The sequence below is a fragment of the Prionailurus viverrinus genome, chromosome A2, assembly GCF_022837055.1.
Source record: "Prionailurus viverrinus isolate Anna chromosome A2, UM_Priviv_1.0, whole genome shotgun sequence".
NCBI classification, from domain to species: Eukaryota; Metazoa; Chordata; class Mammalia; order Carnivora; family Felidae; genus Prionailurus; species Prionailurus viverrinus.
The window spans coordinates 163,531,232-163,552,788 of NC_062562.1; the positions used below are offsets into that span (position 1 = coordinate 163,531,232).

The 21,557-nt window shown below is 51.7% G+C and overlaps 1 protein-coding gene across 1 annotated transcript; it reads left to right on the forward strand.

Annotated features, from left to right (window-relative positions):
* Positions 1-6,287: 6,287 nt before the first annotated feature.
* AOC1 (amine oxidase copper containing 1) lies at positions 6,288-9,881 on the forward strand. The gene is made up of 4 exons (XM_047850399.1): positions 6,288-7,872; positions 8,443-8,728; positions 9,059-9,191; positions 9,612-9,881. Exons 1-4 carry the CDS (start codon positions 6,288-6,290, stop codon positions 9,879-9,881), a joined length of 2,274 nt encoding a protein of 757 aa, XP_047706355.1.
* The last annotated feature ends 11,676 nt before the right edge of the window (positions 9,882-21,557 follow it).

Consider the following 21,557-nt stretch of genomic DNA (forward strand, 5'->3'; position numbering starts at 1 on the left):
GAGTGGCTGTGTGGACCACTCCGCTGCTTCCACCAACTGCACGGTACCCCACGGTGCACACTGACCGCCTCTCGCTGGCTCCCTGTCCTGGTGATGGACACCCAGATGGCCTCCAGTTCCCATTTCCACCACACTGTGTGTCTGGGTCCTACCTGGTGGATCTGTGGGCGAATCTGTGGCGTGTAGGCCAGAAGTAGCATCCCTGAGTCCCGTAGGGTGTGCAACTATCTAGGTGCCCACATACTGGGCCGGCCCTCCCGAAGGCTCTATCATCCGCATGCCTCCCCACGGCCTCTGCTCGAGCTACCTGTTTCGCCACATCTCCACCACCTCGCTTTCTCATTTCTGCCAGCAATGGGCATGAAATGAGATCTTGTTGTCGAATAATCACATCGTTCTAATCCCCACCACATGGGAGCATCTCCTCGTGTCCCTGGACCATTTTGGTTTCCTCTTCTGTAAGTTGCCCCGAGGTTCCTTGCTTCCTCTTCCTGGCTTATTTGTAGGAGCTCCTAGATATAGTCCCTGTCACTCTGTTTTAAAAGCAGCTTTCTTGAGCTATTCACATACCATACAATCCACTGGTAAAGTTAATAATCAATGGATTTTAGTATGTTCACAGAAATGTGCAACTTGTACCACCGTCAAGTTTAGAACATTGTCATCCACACACGAAGAAACTCCATATTCATTAGCTATCACTCCTACCCCGCTCCCCAGCCCTCGGCAATCACGAATTCCACTTTCTGCCTCTATAGATTAGCCTATTCTGGACATTTCATTTAAGTGGAAGCATATACTATGTAGTCTTCTTTAACTGGCTTCTTTCATTTAGCATAATATTTTTTAAGATTCATCCATACTGTACCATGTATCAGTATTCCACTCTTTTTTCTTTTTTTTTAACGTTTTTATTCATTTTTGACAGAAAGAGAGACAGAGCATGAGTGAAGAAGGGGCAGAGAGAGAGAGAGACACAGAATCCAAAGCAGACCCCAGGATCAGAACTGTCAGCACAGAGCCCGATGTGGGGCTCGAACCCATGAAACGTGAGATCATGACCTAACTTCACCCTTTTTTTTTACGTTTATTTATTTTTTGAGACAGAGAGAGACAGAGCATGAATGGGGGAGGGGCAGAGAGGGAGGGAGACACAGAATCAGAAGCAGGCTCCAGGCTCCGAGCCATCAGCCCAGAGCCCGACGCGGGGCTCGAACTCACGGACTGCAAGATAGTGACCTGAGCTGAAGTCAGACGCTTAACCGACTGAACCACCCAGGCACCCCACTTCACCCTTTTTTAATGCCAAATACCATTCCAGTGTTTATCCATTCATCAGGTGACAGACCTTTGGGCTTTTTCTATCTTTTGGCTGCTAGGAGCAACTGTGCTATGAACATCTGTTACAAGTTTCTGTGTGGACATATGTTTTCATTTCTCTTGGGTATTTAGATGGTAGCTCTGTGTTTAACTGTTGGAGGAAGTGCCAACAATTTCCACAGTGGCTGCTCCATTTACATTCCCATCCGCAGTGCATGAGCGTTCTGATTTCTCCACATCCTCACCAACACTCGTTTTCTGGCTTTTTGACTCCAGCCAACCTGGTGGGTGTGAGGTCATAACTCATTATAATTTCGATTTGCATTTCCTTGATAGCTAATGATATGGGCATCTCTTCAAGTGCTTTTTGGTCATTTGTGTATCTTCTTTGGAGAAATATGTATTCATATCCTTTGCCCACTTTTTTCATTGAGTTGTCTTTTTTCTTATTGAGTTGCAAGTCCTTTATCAGATGTATAATTTGCAAATAGTTTTCTCATATTCTCTGGGTTGTCTTCACTTTCTTGATGGTGTCCCTTGAAATACAAAAGTTTATGATTTTTGTGAGGTCTGGTTTGTCTGTTTTTTCTTCAGTTGTTTCTGCTTTTGAGCCATGGCTAGGAATCCCTCCTAACTCAAAGTCAAGAAGATTTATTCTGGGGTAACTGGGTGGCTCAGTCAGTTAAGTGTCCAACTCTTGATTTCAGCTCAGATCATGATCTCACAGTCGTGTGACCAAACTCCACTCGGGACTCCACATTGAGCATGGAGCCCACTTGGGATTCTCTCTTTTCCTCTCCCTCTGCCCCACCCCTGCTTGCTCTCGCTCTCTCTCAAAATAAACAATTTTTTTAAAAAGAACTCAAAAAATGAAGACTTATTCCTATGTTTTCTTCTAAGCGTTTTATAGTTTGGCTTTTACATGACGTCTTTGATCCATTTTGAGTTAATTTTTGTGTATAGTGTGAGCTAAGGGTCAAACTTCATTCTTTTATGTGTGGTCCCTCTCTGTTCTAATCTTTACAAGTATCTTTTCCTGATCTGTCCTCACCCCATTATCCTGGTTATGATGTCCTTTGTAGAACGGAAACAGACTGCACTTCTCAATGTCAAGTTGTTCCTATAACTCTCTTTGTTTCTTTTGGACATCCTCAAGTCTCCATGGTGTTGGTGAGCCCATAATGGAGACTAACCAACCCTCAATCCTTCAGACAATGAAGGAGAAAGGATATAAGAGAAGTTATCACATCAATCATTTTAACCCTTAAAGCTAATCCCTTTCCTTAGAGACACCAAAGGCCTTCCGGAATTGCAAACAAGTAACAGGTTGACTAATTGTTTTCTCCTTCCTTGATCTAGCTGCCAATAAATACCAAAATCACTTGCAATACAAGTAACAGGAAGATAATGATGAGAAATACAAAAGCCACATAAGAACAAAAGAACAGGAAGTCAAGACGTAGTGATGGGGGGAATAATGACCTCTCCTTCCAAGCCGCACACTATTCCCGATTCTATTCTTTCCCTCTGACCAGGAGCTCTCTCCTTTGCCCACATTCCCCTTACCATCAACCTGAGCTACACAGTGCTGCTCCCCTCCCCACTCCCAGGTTCCCCAGCCATCCTGACTGACCTTGTCCCCAGCCAGCTCCTCCCTCCTTTCCCCATAGAGATGGCTAATAAGACCTTCTGACTAACTTAGGGGCTTCTCCCTCCCAAGCTATTCCATCTCTGGTTCCCTATTCTACATATGGGTCACATTCTCTGTTGTTGATGTTGGTGTCTCTACCAGCCCCTGCCTTTGTCCATGTAACTGTTTCGAGTGAGGCTGCTTACTTACTAGTAAACTTGCCCTGGTCTTTATCTCTGACCTCTGAAACTCGCCATCTACTTTTTTTTTAATTTTTTAAGTTTATTTATTTATTTTGACAGAGAACAGAGCCCACGAGTGGGGAAGGGGCAGAAGGTGGGGGGCAGAGAGAATCCCCAAGCAGGCTTCGCGTGCAGTTAGCACAGAGTTCGATGTGGGGCTCTAACTCACAAACCGTGAGATCATGACCCGAGCCAAAGTCAAAAGCTGATGCTTAACTGACTGAGCCACCTAGGCACCCCCAGAAACTCACCACCTACTTTAACAGATGACGGCATTGTGCGCGCAACTCAAAATGGAGAAGATAGCACGCAAGTCTCATGGAAGGTCCCCTGCGGCAGGAGGAATGATAGGGAGACAGATCTAGGACCATGTGCTGTTTGGGAAAACAGAAGTGGACCCTGGTCACTACAGTGATGAAGGACTGAGGAGGTTCCAGACGTGGGTCCTTGAAGGTGTAACAAGAGCTTTCCTGGCTGCAGCAGCCAGAGCCCCATGCACGTCCTCACGCTGCTTTATGCCAACTGTGGAACCCCTGAGCTGCAGTTCCTCACCTTGGTCAGCCCATGCCTCGCCCTGTCCCTCCCTCCAGGGCGGGGTCCATGGAGCCATAAAGCTCAAGGAGTCAGAGGCAAAGGCTGGTAGCGGAGGCAAGCCCACAGGGGAACACACAGGTGCGTTCTGATGGGGGATGCAGGGGAAGGGGTGAAGAGGTGACTGGTGGGGATGGAAGCAGGGGGAGAAAGGTGTGGAGGGAAGGGGCGGGAGAAACACAGACACAAGGGGTGGGAGAGCCAGAATACAAGGGGCAAGAACCCAGAGAAAATGACTCCAGGGTGCAGCACACTCGTATGCAACATAAACCGCTCAGGGGTGAGATAGGAAAGGCACAGAGAGGGCATGGATGCTGTTCTCAGGGTGCTGGGGATGAGAAGTGGGGAAGAAGGGCATCCCTCACGTTTCCCGGCCTGGGCTCTCCCTGGCTACCAATTCTCCTTCCTCTTGGGGCTTCATTGCCATTGTCCACCTCACCGGCTGCCCGCTTGGATGTCAGAGTAGAAGATTGTACCAGGAAAGGTAAAAGCTAAAAGAACAGCCAAGCTCAGGTTGAAAGGACCACAGATCTCCTCCGCATCTCCCTCCTTAGCAAAGCAGAAAGAAATCTGGACCTAAGAGATTATTAAAAAAAAAGGGGGGGGGGAGCCTGACCGAGAAGAGACATACGGAGGAGCTTAAATGCTTATCACTAAGTGAAAGAAGCCGATCTGGAAAAGCTGAGCAGTGTAGGGTTCCAGCTGCGTGACATCCCAGGGAAGGCAAAACTCTGGAGACAATAAAAGGGTGGGTGGTGGCCACAGGTTTGAGGGAAGGGAGGGATGAACGGATGGAGCACAGAGGATTTTTAGGCCAGAAAAACTGCTCTGTACAATACTATAATGATGGATGCATGTCATGGCACATTTGCCAAACCCCGTAGAATGTACAACAGCAAGGGTGACCCCTAATGTCGACTGTGGACTTTGGGTGACCTTGGTGTGCCAGTGTGAGTTCATAGATGATAGCAAATGACCCACTTTAGAGAAGAACATTGTTCATTGGGAAGCTGCATATGAGTAAGGGTCAGAGGTACCCGGAAAATGTCTGTATCTTGTGCTCAATTTTGCTGTGATCCTAGAACTGCTCTAAAAAGTAAAATCTACTAAAAAAAAAGGGGTGGGGGGGTGAGCCTTGGCAAATTTAATAGCAGATCACACGCTCACCCCATGTCCTTTTGCTGGCTCTGGGTTCACCCAGCAGTCCCGAAGTCTCCTGTGAGTCCCTAGGGCCCTCCCACCAGGTCCAGGGGAGAAGATGAGAAACCCAGAGGGGGCTCTAGTGGCAGCCCTGGGGGTGGGAAAATGTGAAAAGCTTGACACAGTCCCCCAAAATGGAAGGAGGAGAGGCATCTCCCTGAATGCCACTTGGGATGGCTCCACATTGCGTGGATGGTCTAGCAGCCGCAAGCTGAGGGCTCCACCAGGAGTGTCAAAACATTCTGGAGCAGGGCTGGCCACCCCGTCCGCACCCTCAGAGCCACAGGTCTACAGCCTAATCACAGTCGAATTACTTTACATTGCTTCCATTTTTACATATGTTGGTATCACAGACCGTATCTTCATAGTTGACTTTAAAAAGAAGAGGAGGGGCGCCTGGGTGGCTCAGTCAGTTTAGCGTCCGACTCTTGACTCCGGCTCAGCTCATGATCTCATGGCTCTTGAGTTTGAGCCCCGCATCAGGCTGTCAGCGCAGAGCCTGTTTGGGATTTTCTCTCTCTCTCTCTCTCTCTCTGCCCCTCCCTGATTCATGCGCTCTCTCTCTCTCTCCCTCTCTCTGTCAAAATGAATAAATAAACTTAAAAAAAAATTAAAAAGAAGAGTAGCTAGCATTTCTTGGGTGCTTCCTAGAAGGTAGGCATAGTTCTAAACACGTTATCTTTATTGTCCAATTTATTTCTTGCATCAGTTCTAGAGGTAGCTGTCTCAGTCATTATTTCCATTGTGTAGTTGAAAAAGTGGAGGCCCAGAGACCCTGAGCCACTTGCCCACGGTCACACAGCTGGTCCTAGTGGTAACACATACAAGGACCCAAGCGCAAGCAGCCTGACCCTGGGGCTGACTCTTTGAACTTCTACACTAAATTTCAAAATGTCTCTACATGAAAAATATCATACTGTATCAGAAATGTAGTTTTGCTGTCAATACGTAATGACACAACCAGCACTCAAGGTGGAGAGGTAAGAACCCAAAGTTCTGCCCTGCTGAGCAAATACACAGAAAAGGGCAAAATGAGTTCATTAGGTAAGAAAATGCACAGGACTCGCAGAGGCCTGCAGATGAGCAAGGAGAGGGCAGAATTACAATTGATGGGAAGCACAGACCTGAGCAGCATCGGGGCCCCAGCTGCCATGGAGGCCTGGCTCCCACTGGAATGGGTGAGGGAGGGGGCTGAGGCTGCAGGAAAACCACCCAGCCAAGGGACATCGCTGTGCAGGGCTCGTGGAAACTCACTTCCTCCCATAAAACAACTAAGTTCATCTCTGCTACTCCATTCCAGAGCCATGCAGCGAGAGACCCTGGCCCTTGGCTGGGCCATTGCCACCATCTTGGCGCTGCAGACAGTGGCCGCGACCAAGTGCACCCCACGGACCCTGCACCACAAGGCCAGGGTGTTCGAGGACCTGAGTGCCCAAGAGCTGAAGGCCGTGCGCAACTTCCTCTGGTCCCATAAGGAGCTGAGGCTGGAGCCTTCCCGAACACCGACCATGGCCAAGAACTCCGTGTTCCTCATTGAGATGCTGCTGCCCAAGAAGCAACACGTACTGAAATTTCTGGATAAAGGTGGAAGGCCTCCCGCGCGGGAGGCACGTGCCGTCATCTTCTTCGGAGCCCAGGAGCACCCCAACATCACCGAGTTCGCTGTGGGGCCCCTGCCATGGCCCTACTACATGAGAGAGCTGCCCCCCAAGCCTGGGCACCAGGCCACCTGGGCCTCCAGGCCCATCTCCTCGGCGGAGTATGCCCTCCTGGGCCACGCCCTGAAAAAGGCCATGAAGCCCCTGCACCAGTTTTTCCTCGATACCACAGGCTTCTCCTACCAAGATTGTCACTCCCGATGCCTGACTTTCACAGACGTGGCGCCTCGGGGCCTGGCCTCCGGCGAGCGCCGCTCTTGGTTTATCTTGCAGCGCTTTGTAGAAGGCTACTTCTTGCACCCCACTGGACTGGAGCTCCTCCTGGATCACAGAAGCACCAACGCCCAAAACTGGACGGTGGAGCGGGTCTGGTACAATGGGAAGTTCTACCGGAGCCCGGAAGAGCTGGCGCGGAAGTACGAGGACGGAGAGGTAGACGTGGTGGTTCTGGAGGACCCATCGCCCAAGGGCAAGAGTGAAAAGAGCACGGAGGAACCACCCCTCTTCTCCTCCTACAAGCCACGTGGGGACTTCCCCACCCCCATCAATGTGACTGGCCCCCGCCTGGTCCAGCCCCTAGGTCCCCGCTACCGGCTGGAGGGCAACACCGTGCTCTACGGCGGCTGGAGCTTCTCCTTCAGGCTGCGTTCCTCCTCGGGGCTACAGGTCCTGAACGTGCACTTCGGGTGCGAGCGTGTAGCCTATGAGGTGAGCGTGCAGGAGGCGGTGGCACTGTATGGAGGACACACGCCTGCGGGCATGCAGACCAAGTACATCGACGTGGGCTGGGGCTTGGGCAGCGTCACTCATGAGCTAGCCCCTGGCATCGACTGCCCGGACACAGCCACCTTCCTAGATGCCCTCCACTACTACGATGCCGATGACCCGGTGCGCTACCCCCGAGCCCTCTGTGTCTTTGAGATGCCCACGGGAGTGCCCGTCAGGCGACACTTCAATTCCAACTTCAGCGGCGGCTTCAACTTCTATGCAGGCCTGCAGGGCCAGGTGCTGGTGCTACGAACAACGTCAACAGTCTATAACTATGACTACATCTGGGACTTCATCTTCTACCCCAACGGGGTGATGGAGGCCAAGATGCATGCCACCGGCTATGTCCACGCCACCTTCTATACCCCAGAGGGGCTGCGCCATGGGACCCGCTTGCACACACACCTGCTTGGCAACATTCACACTCACTTAGTGCATTACCGCGTCGACCTGGATGTGGCAGGTAGGACTTGGGCTCTGGAAAGACCCTCCCACCAAACACTTGCATCATAAAATCAGGAGCCTTTGCTAGAAATCTGTGAGCCCCTGAAAAGCAGTGAATGTGACACCCTGCCCTTCCCCTGAAGGGGGGCTGAATTGGCCCCCCCGCAAGGGGATGGATTAGGCAGAAAGGTGCACTTGCAGAGGGTTACGGTGGAAACATTGCCTTGGAGTATAGGAAATGTCGCTGCCCAGCACCCTAAGATGTCATCCACAATACTCCTTGTCTCCTGGATTGATGATGCCCCCATAGAATATGGCAGGGGCATCATGACAGACTTGGCTTGACCTCAAATCACTATCAGAACAGGCCTGACTCGGAGTCTTCTCTTCATTCCTCCACGGTTTCTTGGTTTTAATCCCTTCCTCCTGCCCTTACAGCAAGCTTGGTGTGCATCCCCAAGATCCTCTGTGCTCCTCTCCTGGTGGTTTGCTCTCAGACGGCGTCTGGGATGGGGATCCGAGCACAGAATGAGGATATTTCAGGTCAGGGGGCTTGGTTCTCATCCTCCTTCTTCCTGAACACCTGTAGGCACCAAAAATAGCTTCCAGACCCTGGAGATGAAGCTAGAAAATATCACCAATCCCTGGAGCCCCAGACACCAGCTGGTGCAGCCGACCCTGGAGCAGACAAGTTACCACCGGGAGCGCCAGGCAGCCTTTCGCTTCAGACAGCCTCTGCCCAAGTACCTGCTCTTTGCCAGTCCCAGGGAGAACCGCTGGGGCCATAAGCGCAGCTACCGACTTCAGATCCACTCCATGGCCGACCAGGTGCTGCCCCTGGGTTGGCAGGAGGAACAGGCTATCACCTGGGCCAGGTAAGGGAGGCGTGGGAGGCAGAGAAGGGCCCCAGGCTCCTCTCAGTGTTCAAATGTCTGTGTGCATCCATGTTTCTATCTACGAGATTCTGAGTCCTCTCGGTGGTGTCTCTGGACCTGCGAGCACGTGTGTGTCTTCGGCTCTGTGTTTGGGGAGGGGGGGGGGGAGGGCCCTGCCAAGCACCAGAGCCTCGGTTGACGGTCGGTCAGTCTGGCTGACACCCCGGAGATGATCTCACATTTGGGGGAAGGCAGTAACTTTCCGCCATCGTTCGGAAGGGCTGGGAGGTTCCCTGGCCCCCAAAGCCACCTGGTGTCTCTTCTGGGCAGGTACCCCCTGGCCGTGACCAAGTACCGGGAATCAGAAGTGTGCAGCAGCAGCATCTATAACCAGAATGACCCCTGGGACCCACCTGTGGTCTTTGAGGAGTTTCTTAAAAACAATGAGAACATCGAAAATGAGGTACTGGCCCCGCCTTCCCCAAGCCCTAGCCCGAGATCAGATCTGTGCCCGGTTCCAAGATGGACGGCAGCCGCTCGCCGTGTGGCGGGCAAGCTCAGTGGTCTGCCCCTTAAAAATGGGGTCTGAGGGGGGCGCCTGGGTGGCTCAGTCGGTTGAGCTTCCGACTTTGGCTCAGGTCATGATCTCACAGCTCGTGGGTTCAAGCCCCGCATCAGGCTCTGTGCTGGCAGCTCAGAGCCTGGAGCCTGCTTCAGATTCTGTGTCTCCTCTCTCTGACCCTCCCCCACTCACACTTTGTCTCACTCTGTTTCTCAAAAACAAATAAATGTAAAAAAAAATTTTTTTAATGGGGTCTGAGGGGGCTGCCCACCCCTCTCCTCTCTGAGCTTCCCCTGCCCTGCCCACCCCTCTTTCCCACAGGACTTGGTGGCCTGGGTCACAGTGGGCTTCCTGCACATCCCCCACTCAGAGGACATCCCTAACACTGCCACACCAGGGAACTCTGTGGGCTTCCTGCTCCGGCCTTTCAACTTCTTCGATGAGGACCCATCCCTGGCGTCCAGAGACCCCGTGATCGTGTGGCCGCGGGACGGTGGCCCCAACTACGTCCAGCGCTGGATCCCTGAGGAGGAGGGGGACTGCTTAATGCCTGACCCTTTTAGTTATAATGGGACTTACAGGCCTGTGTGAAGGATCCCCAGCTAACCCCACCTAGAAGCCCAAGTGCCCCCCAGGGACAGGCAACAAACCCCTCAGGCTCCACTCCTTGTGCTGCTTCTTGTGGGAGGCACAGGGGGCGAGGCCACGCAGTAGGTCATGCATGTGAGATACACTCAGATGAGAAAGCAAGTGGCCTTGACCTCCCTTCACCTTGGTCCACTCCACCCCAGAAAAGACCTCTATTACTAGAGCAAATGACACTCACCGAAATACTAGATTTACCTAGCAGATTGGCTTTAAAAAATAGACCGACAGCTACGTCTTGGGAGTCTGCCGGGGCCTGTGGGATGCCGCTGATGGGCATGCAAAGTGATTCAGCCAAGGAAGACGCTGCAGAAAGCACCTTTACCCCGTGACACACTGATCCAACTCCTAGGGCTTTAACGCAGAGATCTAGCTACCAACATGGGGAAAACATGCGCATGTGTGATTCACTACGGTAGCCTCCGTGATAGCCAAGTCTGGAAGCAACCCAAATATCCATCTACTAGTGAGATCCTGCAGGTCTGAATAAACAATGCTGCATCCACACAACGCAATTCCAAGTGATTGTGAAAGAAATTGTATGGGCGAGGACTTTCTCTGCACTGGTGGAGAAAGGTCTTCGGGGTCTATATATGCCCTAGAAAGACAGGCAGGAAGATACTAATGAAATTGGTTGCCTGTCACACACAATTAGTGTGTAACAAAATACCATGGGCTGGGTGCCTTATAAACAGCAGAAGTTTATGGCTCGCAGTTCTGGAGGCTGAAGTCCAAGATCAGGGAGCCAGCGTGGGCAGGGGGAGGGCCCTGCTCTGGGTTGCAGACCTGATTTCTGGATGTATCCTCACTCAGAGGAAGAGGGAGGGGGTGGAAGGGTGGAGCAGAGGGAAGGATGGGTAGGGCAGGGCAATGGAGGGGCAGGTCAGTTTCTGGGTTCCTCCAGGCCCTGCCCACCCTAGGGAGAGCAATAATCACCCACACAGCCACTGCCAGGGTGCCTTCTCTCCAGTGCTGACTTCTTGTTGTTTTCAATGTTTATTTATTTTTGAGAGAGACAGAGACAGAGACAGAGAGACAGAGTGCAAGTGGGGAAGAGGCAGAGAGAGAGAAGGAGACAGAATCTGAAGCACACTCCAGGCTCTGAGCTGTCAGCACAGAGCCCGACATGGGGCTTGAATCCACAACCCGCGAGATTATGACCTGAGCCAAAGTCAGATGCTTCACCAACTGAGTCACCCAGGCGCCCCTAAAATTTGGATTTTAATGGTTTCGAATGGGTACTATATTCTCAGGATTAAAAAATAAAAACATGATCTTGCGGTTCGTGAGTTCAAGCCCCCCGTCAGGCTCTGTGCTGACAGCTTGGAGCCTGGAGCCTACTTCGGATTCTGTGTCTCCCTCTCTCTTGGCCCCACCCCTGCTCATGCTCTGTCTCTCTCTTAAAAATAAATAAAACATGAAAAATAAATAAATAAATAAATAAATAAAATCCAAATTTTAAAAGAGAAAGGGAGGGGAACGGGAGGGACTCCCGTTGCTCATTGATGGAACTGATGGAGAAAGCAGCCTGCTTCTTCCTGGGTCCCTACCTCTCCCCAGACTTTCTCCTCCAATCCCAAAGAGAAGACATTCATTCAGAATGTCTTCATTCAGAAGACATTCATTCAGAATGTCTTCATTCAGAAGACACCCCTGAATGAAGATCTGAGAGTTGGCCAACCCGTCCCATTCCTGTTCTTCATCATCCGTCCAATTGTGGGGGGAGGGGTAGCCATCATTTTCTCCTTGCCCTGAACCTCACTGGTAGGAAGATCTGAGACTGGAGTTTGGGCTTTGGAGGGGCTAGAGAAAAGCTTCCCCACTTCCCTTATCTACTGTAGTCTCCCCTAAAGAGAAGCTGCGTGGGCTCGTCCACTAGGCTGGGGGACCCACCCCTAACTGACCATTAGTGTGACCTTGCTTTCCTTTGCCATATTGTTCTGGTTGCCTGTTCCTACCCAGGGAATCTGGTGGGAAGGCGTGGCTATGGTCCGGGCAACACTAGTCTGGGTTCCCTGGTGCCCAAGGGATGTTAATTAAGCAAACAAATGTTCGTTGTGCTTCATATTCCAGGAACCCGGGAGCTTTTATTTGTATGGCAGTAAAAAGGTGAAAGAGCCCAAACATTATAGGATTTGAACAAAGCACTTTTATAACAACTGATACAATATTTAAAATCAACAAAGTTTTTCTCAGCCATTTTTAAAATTGGGGGGTGGGGAGCAGTGAGCCTGGGTGGTTCAGTTGTTTAAGCCTCTGACTTAGGTTCAGATCATGACCTCACGGTCCGGGAGTTTGAGCCCCGAGTTGGGCTCCGCCCTGACAGCTCAGAGCCTGGAGCCTACTTCAGATTCTGTGTCTCCCTCTCTCTCTCTGCCTCTCCCCCACTCACAATCTGTATCTCTCTCTCTCAAAATAAATAAATTAATTTTTAAAAAAAACTTAAAAAAACAAACCCCAAAGGATGAGAACAAGGCCTGGAAAAGTCCCAAGAGAATGGGTTTTCAGTGTCTATGGATCTTCTGTAAAGCCCAAAGCTGATAGTATTAAGCATACAGAACCTCCACTTATTTTTTTAAAAAATTTTTAACGTTTATTTATTTTTGAGAGAGAGAGGCAGAACGTGAACAGGGAAGGGGCAGAGAGAGAGGGAGACACAGAATCCGAAGCAGGCTCTGGGCTCCGAGCTGTCAGCACAAGCCCCACGCAGGGCCCGAACCCACAAACCACAAGATCATGACCTGAGCTGAAGTCAGGTGCTCAACCGACTGTGCCACCCAGGCGCCCCTCCTGTGTATTTTTAATGTAAGACCTAAAATTTCATGTACTTCCTCGACATCTTTGAGCATCATACGACCCCAAAGTTCCAACCATGAGTTCCCTGCTCTCTGCATATATGTCCCAGACCCAGCAGGAGAGGGTCCTCATACAGCTCCCTGCTCTCCACCTTGTCCTCAACCTAATGGGCCTCACTTATCTGCATTTGCCATCTGCCATCTGCCATCCAGAGCCCAAGCACAGCCTGAACAGGCCACATCAGCAGAAAAATGTTTCCTCAATCCCTCTCCCACCCCAGCCTGGCCGCCAGGAGACTGTGCAGAGAGCAGACAGGGAGGGGAAGCCAACCCAACTTATCTCCAGGCCAGGACCTTGGGCCTGGGAGGAGAGGAAAACCTTGGAGTGGATTGGATGACAGAAGGGACTTTTAAATTAACCTGATGTGGCTGTTTAATATCCGAACGTAATCAAAAAGCGATTGTAAGATTTGCTGCCAGTGTCATTAGGGCCAGGATAAATGAACCAGCCGGATACAGGAAGCAGAAACCCTGGGGTACTAGCACAGAGACCCCCTAGTTCACAGGGCGGGAGGAACTAAGAAGAAGGCAGGCACCGGGCAATAGCAGATAAGATACTTCCAGTCCAGGACCAGGGACAGCGAAAGGAAAAGGTGTTCCCAGACCCAGTGCCCAGGCTCAACAGGGAAAGCTGGACCTCTGCAGGCCTGTCCGTCCCTGCTGGAGAGAGAGGAGGGCAAAGACACCGCCCCCCTCCCCAGTCAGTCTCCCACCAGGGCCTCCCACTGGTGGAACTTCTAGCTTAGGAGCCACAGCCGCAGGACCTGTCCCCAGAGAGACAGAACTGAGGAGAGGGACCTAGGAAGGGTCTTGGGAACAGAACAAGTTGAAAGGCAGCAAACGAAGAGGGGGACCCTCTGTTCCCACCTTGCACCCCATCCGGCTCCGATCGTTCAGTAAATTGGCTCAGAGCCACGTTAGCCCCTAGGAAACAGGACCAGTGGTGGTCAGATAGTGTCAGGGTCATCTGGACCCAAAGACAGGTCCACTCAGTGGTCCTTGGGGTTAATCTCCCCGAGGAGGAGCCCTGACCACACCCTTTGGTGTAAGCAGACTGTTCCACCCAGATCATGAGCACATCCCATAATTTGCCTCCTGTGTGCACAGGCTGGCCCAAGGCCCCAGCAGCTCACAGACCCCAGAATATAGGGTCGGCGACAGGGAAACTCTCAGAGCTGCCCAGACATCTCTGTGTGTTTGGTTAGGAGATAGGGGACAGGTGGCAGATGTACCCAGGAGGGGGACCCTAGTTACACACGCCTCCATCCACCCATACTTGCCAGAGGCTCAGACTCTGGGAAAATGGAACGGGATTGGTTCTATGCATCCCACCCCCCACGCCCCCCAAGACAGGGCCAAAGTCCCAGCGCTTCCTGGAAAGAAATGCTGGCAGGCACCCCCATCTGCAACAGCAGAAGGAGAAACACAGGGCTGGGTTCCGAGTAGGAAGAGACACCCCCAGCCCGCCCCCAACCTTCTTTGCAAAAGAGTACAAAGATCCCACCAAGAGCAAAGAAGAGAGAAAAACAGATTTACACTCCCTCCCCCCTCCTCCAGCCCCAGCACATTTCCTCCCCGAGGAAAACAGAATGCTGCTGTGTTTTGCTCCACTCCAGGTGGAGATGCAAATACAGAAAGCTTGGAGTGAATCTGGTTGCTTTACATAACAAAAAGGAAGCCAGACAATTTAGAGAAACAAGAACCTGTTGCGTTTAGAGGCCTTTCAGGGAAGGCAGCCTCAGCTTTGGGGAGGCTGGGGGGTGGGGAGAGGGGAGGTCACATAGAAACCCTTGTCTCAGAGCCAGCAGGTACTGGGATTCCTTTAAGAATTTTTCATTGTTGGGGCGCCTGGGTGGCTCAGTCGGTTGGGCATCCGACTTCGCTCAGGTCGTGATCTCGCGGTTCGTGGGTTCCAGCACCGCGACAGGCTCTGTGCTGACGGCTCAGAGCCTGGAGCCTGCTTTGGATTCTGTGTCTCCCTCTCTCTCTGCCCCTAACCCACTCGCATTCTGTCTCTGTCTCTCTCAAAAATAAACATTAAAAAAAATAAAAAAAATAATGATGATTCCTGGGGCACCTGGGTGGATCTGTCAGTTGAGCCTCCAACTCTTGATTTCGTCCCAGGGTCATGGGATTGAGCCCCACGTCGGAGCCTGCTTGGGATTTTCTCTCTCCTTCTGCCCTTCTGCCCCACTCATGCTCTCTCTCTCTCTCTCTCTCTCAAGTAAAATTTATTGGGGCTTCTGGGTGGCTCAGTCGATTAAGCGTCCAACTTCGGCTCAGGTCATGATCTCGCAGTTCGTGAGTTCAAGCCCCACCTCAGGTTCTGTGCTGATAGCTCGGAGCCCGGAGCCTGTTTCAGATTCTGTGTCTCCCCCTTCTCTCTCTTCCCCTCCCCCACTCATGCTCTGTCTCTCTCTCTGTGTCAAAAATAAGTAAAAACATTTTTTAAAAAAAAGAATTTTCTCGTCTTTTTTTTTAAATTTTTTTTCAACGTTTTTTATTTATTTTTGGGACAGAGAGAGACAGAGCATGAACGGGGGAGGGGTAGAGAGAGAGGGAGACACAGAATCGGAAACAGGCTCCTGGCCCCGAGCCATCAGCCCAGAGCCTGACGCGGGGCTCGAACTCACGGACCGCGAGATCGTGACCTGGCTGAAGTCGGACGCTTAACCGACTGCGCCACCCAGGCGCCCCTCTCGTTGTCTTTTTAAGAATAAAAAGGATAAAGAGTTAGGTGGCGGGGGCTTCCTGGTTTCTAGGTCCTAATCACGGGAAGTAGGACCCTAACCCCAGTGGCCCAGGGGCAGCTGCAGGGCCTGGCCTGGCCCCAGCTCCGCCAATCCACACCCACAAATCTGCTCAAGTCCCACAACCTGGGAGACCCGCGATGCCAGGCTGATTCCAAGCTCCTTCCTCCCAGTCCTGAGGTACACAGCTTCTGGACTGGGGGTGTGTTTCCTGCACCCCCCCCCCACCCTGATCTTGTTTCTTCTTCCAGCTCAATCTTCTTTTTTTTTTTTTAAATGTTGCACTGAGAGAGTGCAAGCAGGGGAAGGGCAGAGGGAGAAGGACAGAGGATCCAAAGCGGGCTTTGCGCTGACAGGCTGACGGCAGCCAGCCCGACATGGGGGTCGAACTCATGAACCGGACTCCGCAAGATCATGACCTGAATCAAAGTCAGAGGCTTAACAGACTGAGCCACCCAGGAGCCCTGGCCAGCTCAATCTTCTTAACATCCACCGCCCTGCTGCCCTTGACCCTGGGCTGTTCTGTCTGCCCTCTCCTCTCCTCCCCTCCTCACCAGGGAAAACCAAGGCTGTGCCTCAGTGTGATGAATCCCACCACTGCCCACGCAGCACCCACCTCCCCACACACACGCCACCAAAGTGGCAGGAGGTCCACCTCTGCCCTGGGGTAAAAGCTGGAGAAACCACCTTCCCGCTCTTCTTCGTGCTCCCCCCAAAGCCTCCGCTACCTCTGCTTAGTGACCTAAGGCCACGTCCATCACAAAGGCCCCCGCGGCAGCACCATGTCAGGGCTGGAAGGTGTTCTGCCTCCCTGTGTACCGGAGCCCAGAGAAAGAAGGCAGATGCCGGGTTGCACACTGTCCTGGGGAGTAACCCTAGATGCCCTGTGCGCAGGTGCCACCAAATCTCTGGAATTTCTGAAACTCCAGGACTCGTGTTTTTTGCAGGTTTGAACTCGACTTTCGACAGTGCTGGCCATTTCGGGTTTGCACCGGCGGTCAGCGGAAGGAAGCATTAATAAGCTCGCCCACAGGAGCCTCCTTCGCCAGCGGCTCAAAAGGCCACAAATCCATTTGTTCCAGCCCTGCCGCCAGGTTAGGCTCCCTTGGTGTTCATTTCCTGCTCAGTGAGGCAGTGACTCATCGCCCCCCACCTCGTCTCCTGCTTTAACTATTGCTCTGAGACCAGAGTCTGCAGAAGAAGAGGTCACATGGAACCCTTTATTTAGTACAGAAGCCCTCAACCTGGTGGGGTGGGGAGCACTGCCAGCAGGGATAGCTAGAAACAGCCCCAGCTGGTTCTGGGAGCACACCTGACCGGACAGACTCAGGGCAGTCAGGAGTTCCTGGACTTCTCAGAGGTCCACTGACATCTAGGACTCTGGAGCCCTCACTTCGTCGCCGGCTAAAAGATGGCTTGGGACTGGGATCAAAGTAGCAAGTTGGGGTGCAGATCGCTGCTGGCAGAAGCAGGACAGGCCAGGAAAGAAAGCATCCCAGTTCCCAGCTCTGCGGGGCGCTTTCTTCCAAAGAAGTGCCATCTGATAGGTGTCCACCAGGTGGCGCAGCACACCTTCGCCGTGCAAACCCAGGCGTTTGAGTTTCACTGTCCAGCCCGCAGAGATTAACGCAGCTGACTGGAAATGCCTGCAGGTACAAGGCTATAGCTTGACCAAATACCGCAGAATCATAATGTTTTCATTAGGACTAAGTTCAGCTGAATTTAACAGAAAAAAAAAAAATACCAGTGGCTTGACAAGAGAGGTTTTCTTTGTTTCTAGGTAAAAAAGCAGTCCAGGGCTGGTATAGAATCTCCAGGAAGGTGTTGGAAATGCAGACTCTTTTCTCTTCACCACAGCCGCCCAGGATTCGGCTCTTGGCTTCCTAGTCCAAAGTGGCTGCTAGAGCTCCAGCCATCGCATCTGACTACCAGGCTGTAGGATAGAGAAAGGAAGAGAAAGGCATGGCCTTATGTTCTAAGGAACTTTCCCAGAATTCAGAGACGTTACTTCTACTTGTAACTTATTGGCTAGATAGGGAGGCCGGTGACTGCAGTCTTTTACCTGAGCCTTGCTACCTCCAAATAATTTCAGGGTTCAGTCTGGAAGAACGTGAGAATGGAGAGCTGAAAGGAGCTAGCAATGTCGGCCACATGTTATTGTATGCCAGTGAAAATTCCTTTATACCCACACAGCATATTTTCCAACCCCTGGAAACTGGGATGACTGAGGACTCCCTCGCTGCCTAGTGTAGTTGACATGACTCCCAAATGCATATGCCCCGTGTCCGAATTCTCCTCCTAATCTCCAAGATCTGCACGTCTATCTGCATGTTTGCAAGAATCTCACATCCAACATGTCCAAGCCAGCTCATCCCTCCCGCCCCCCACTCCCCATCCACCTGCTCCTTTTGTGTTCCCAGCTGGAGGATCTCATTATCACGTCCCTGTCACCCAAGCCAAGAACCAGGAAGCCGCCCTGAGCACTTCCCTCCCCTCCACACTCCATCTCTTTCTTTATCCCACAGACCACTTTTTGACATTTCAGGAATTCATGGCACCTTTCCTTTCCCATGATGACTTCCTGTTCATCATCCCCGGCCTGAGGTGTGCCCTTGCCTCACTTCCTCCAGATCATCCTCCACTGTGCTTCCAGAGGGATCACTCTAAAATCCGATTCAATTGAGGGTTGATGGGGGGTGGGAGGGAGGGGAGGGTGGGTGATGGGTATTGAGGAGGGCACCTTTTGGGATGAGCACTGGGTGTTGCATGGAAACCAATTTGACAATAAATTTCATATATTGAAAAATAAATAAATAAATAAATAAATAAAATCCGAATCAAACTATGTCACCCTCCTGATGAAAGTCTCAATAGCTCCCCACTGTCCCCGGGGAGAAAATTCAAACATGAACATCTTTAACATGATTTATCAAGACATTCAGGATATGGCCTGTCCTTACATCCCCTCGATAATGGTTAGCACCTAATAAGCACTCACTACCATGTGCTCAGGCAAGTGGCACCACGTCTCATCCTACAGCAACTCTCTGAGGCAGTGGCAACAGCTGGGTGTTTAATTATTCAGCAAACATTCACATTCCTTCAGGATGCACTTCCCCACTCCACTGAAGCTGAACTTGACCCCATGACTTGCTTTGGCCAATGGAATGCTAGTGGACAGAACAGAAATGGAAACATTAAATATGCTGGCACAGTTTGGCTCCTTGCTTGCTCTCCAGAACCCCGGGGTAAGAAAAGCTTCCCCGGAAAGCTTTCACCCTGTGCCCCAGAACAGACAGGTGGATCACGTCTGAACTCAGTCCAAACCCAGGCACCCCCACAGCCCAAAGCTTAGCAGTCCGTCCGCACCCACCCTGGATCAGCTGAGCTACAGTCATCTGAGACCCTCGAGTTTGAGAATAAAGACTGGTTCTGTTATCAGTCACTGAGTGTGAGGACTATTTGTTACACAGCATTACTATGATAATAGCTGACTAGTGCAGGTAGGTATCATTATCCCCCGTTTCCAGAGGAACCAAAACCTTGGGCCCTTTGTGCCTCCTGCTGCCTCTGCCTGCTCTTCTGTGCCCTGAGGGCAGCCCGTGCTTGCCCAGCCGCCCTCCACTCGGCGCCATTTTTGTTGCCTGCTCACCCACCTGCCTCGCTAGACTGAAGCTCAGGGCTCACCTTCCCTTCCCAGGAGTACCCCTCCCAGGGCTGAAACAGAGCATGCACTTGATGATGAATTTCCACTGTGCTCTGATGTTTCCAGCTTGATGACGGGAAAGATCTCTCCTCTCTGTGCCAGAGGGAGCTGCTTCAACTGCTCCCGACCCTCAGGCAGGACAGGGGAGTCCCGGGTTTAGAGACCTCTCCAGAGGCCAGACAGCTTTTACTCCTAAGGATAATGTCCTCCTGGCCTGGAGGAAGAGCCTTCCACTCAGGACAGCAAAGCCCCCGCAGAGCATTAACCCTGGTACCAGTACTCACAGCCTGCCCGTCTATGCCCTGCAGCCCGGCCAGACAGTGCTCAGTGACCTTTCCTTCTTTCGCAGACCCTGGGGGCTCCTTTGATATTTGCAGAGAACTGTGGGTCCCTGGCTCCAAACCACACTAGAGAGGCCCCAGCCCTTGACGTACTCATGGCTTTGTGGGAAGCACTGATTTCTGAGGACGTGACTGGAAACCATGGTGGAAATGCAGAGAATCTTCCTCCCCAGGTACTTGGATATGGCAGGGGTGCAGCTGGCAGTGAAGGAGGGTCTGGCAGAGAGTCTGAGTCTAACTGATAAGGCAGAGTGAGCCAGGCAGGGAGGGAAGGACCCAGAGGGTAACAGCCTGAGCAAAGGCCCAGAGGAGAGAAACATCATACTCTGAGCAGGGAACGACAACAACCAGTGTGATTTCCAAGGCCAGAGGCCCAGAGAGTGATCTTGGGATTTTCTAGGGGCCGATGGGGCCCTCGGCAGGCACCCCCCCCCCCAGGGCAGAGAGGCATGATGGGATTCTACAATCTCACCCAGGTAGGTGGGCTTGGGGGGAACAAGAGTGGAGTCAGAGAGACTATTTAGAACTCTGAAAATAATTCAAGAAAGAGATGACTGGAGACTAAATCAAAGCAGGGGTGGGAGGCAGATTCCAGAACAATCCGGGAGGTAAGGTACCTGGGCGTGTTGATGGAATGTAGAGAAGCAAGGAGAGGGAGAGTCTGTTGGGACTTCCAGCTTACATTTGGGGAGGGGGAGGGGCTGATGTTGAATCTTGGGGAGAAGGGGCTGGGCCATTGACCCCTGGATGGGAGAAAGCTTGAGAAAGGAGGGTGGCAGGTAGGCTGGGGCAGGTGGGAGGACCCAGGAGACAGCTCACTGGAGGCTTGGGCTGAGGAAGAGGTAGGTGGAAAATGGACCATGAAAGGAGGGGTCAAATTCAGATACTGGGGCTGAGAAAACGGGAAAGAGAGACAGAGACAGTGACAAGAGGGACAGAGAGAGACAACGGGGACAGTGAGCTTTGGACAAGGCCCTGGTCCTCCAGGGGACACATCTTCCATGTGGTCTCGCACATGCCACCTTCTCCTCGGCATCTCCTCTTTGCCTCCGCTTGCTGTCATTTGGCATTACTCTGGACCTTTTTGGCTGCAAGTGATAAAACCAGCCTGAACAAGGTTAAGAAAAGAGAGACTGCTTTGAGAAGCTGTTTGGCCGTCGCTCCAGTGAAGGCAGGTTAAAGGACCAGACAGTGGAGAGTGACAGATCTGTTCCAACTTCAAGTGCCCCTGGACCCAGGACTGGAGTGCCACCAGAGGTGGAGGCCCTGGCCTCGTGCCTGAGCCCTCTGTGGTCACCCTCATCTGGAGGGAGCTCTCCACATGCAGGGGTCGAAGCCCCCCAAGGGTGCTGCGGGCCCAGGCTGGGATTCTGTCCCCGGTGCCAGTCTGCAAAACTCTGGGAAGGACACCTGTTGGCCAGAGCCAAGGACCGTGGGGCAATGGGCAGGGTCTATAAGAATTGTGTTTTTTAGGGGCGCCTGGGTGGCTCGGCCGGTTGAGTGTCCGACTTCAGCTCAGGTCATGATCTCACAGCTCGTGAGTTTGAGCCCCGCGTCGGGCTCTGTGCTGACAGCTCAGAACCTGGAGCCTGCTTCTGCTTCTGTGTCTCCCTCTCTCTCTGCCCCTAACCCACTCACATTCTGTCTCTGTCTCTGTCAAAAATAAATAAACATTAAAAAAAAAGAATTGTGTTTTTGTTTCCATAAAACACATTTTAAAGATTATAAAAGTAATCCTGTGCTCATTGGAGAAAAATTTGAAAACAGAAAAAAATATAAAGTAGATCGTTTAAAATCACCTATAATTCCTCATGTCAATGTACTTCTCTTCAGTCTTTTACTTAAGCAAATGTATAAGCATCTTTAAACAAAGGTTGACGCGTAGTCTGTGTGTAACTTTCACTTAACCTCTTCTCAAGAGCATTTTGCATATCATTAGCAATTCTGCAAAACTACTGCTTTTGATGTGT

Excerpts from the sequence above, each read along its gene's own strand:
- AOC1 (XM_047850399.1), top strand. The coding sequence starts at position 6,288 with ATGCAGCGAGAGACCCTGGCCCTTGGCTGGGCCATTGCCACCATCTTG. Across the intron at positions 7,873-8,442 it reads CGTCGACCTGGATGTGGCAG|GCACCAAAAATAGCTTCCAG; the intron begins GTAGGACTTGGG and ends GAACACCTGTAG. Across the intron at positions 9,192-9,611 it reads ATGAGAACATCGAAAATGAG|GACTTGGTGGCCTGGGTCAC; the intron begins GTACTGGCCCCG and ends TCTTTCCCACAG.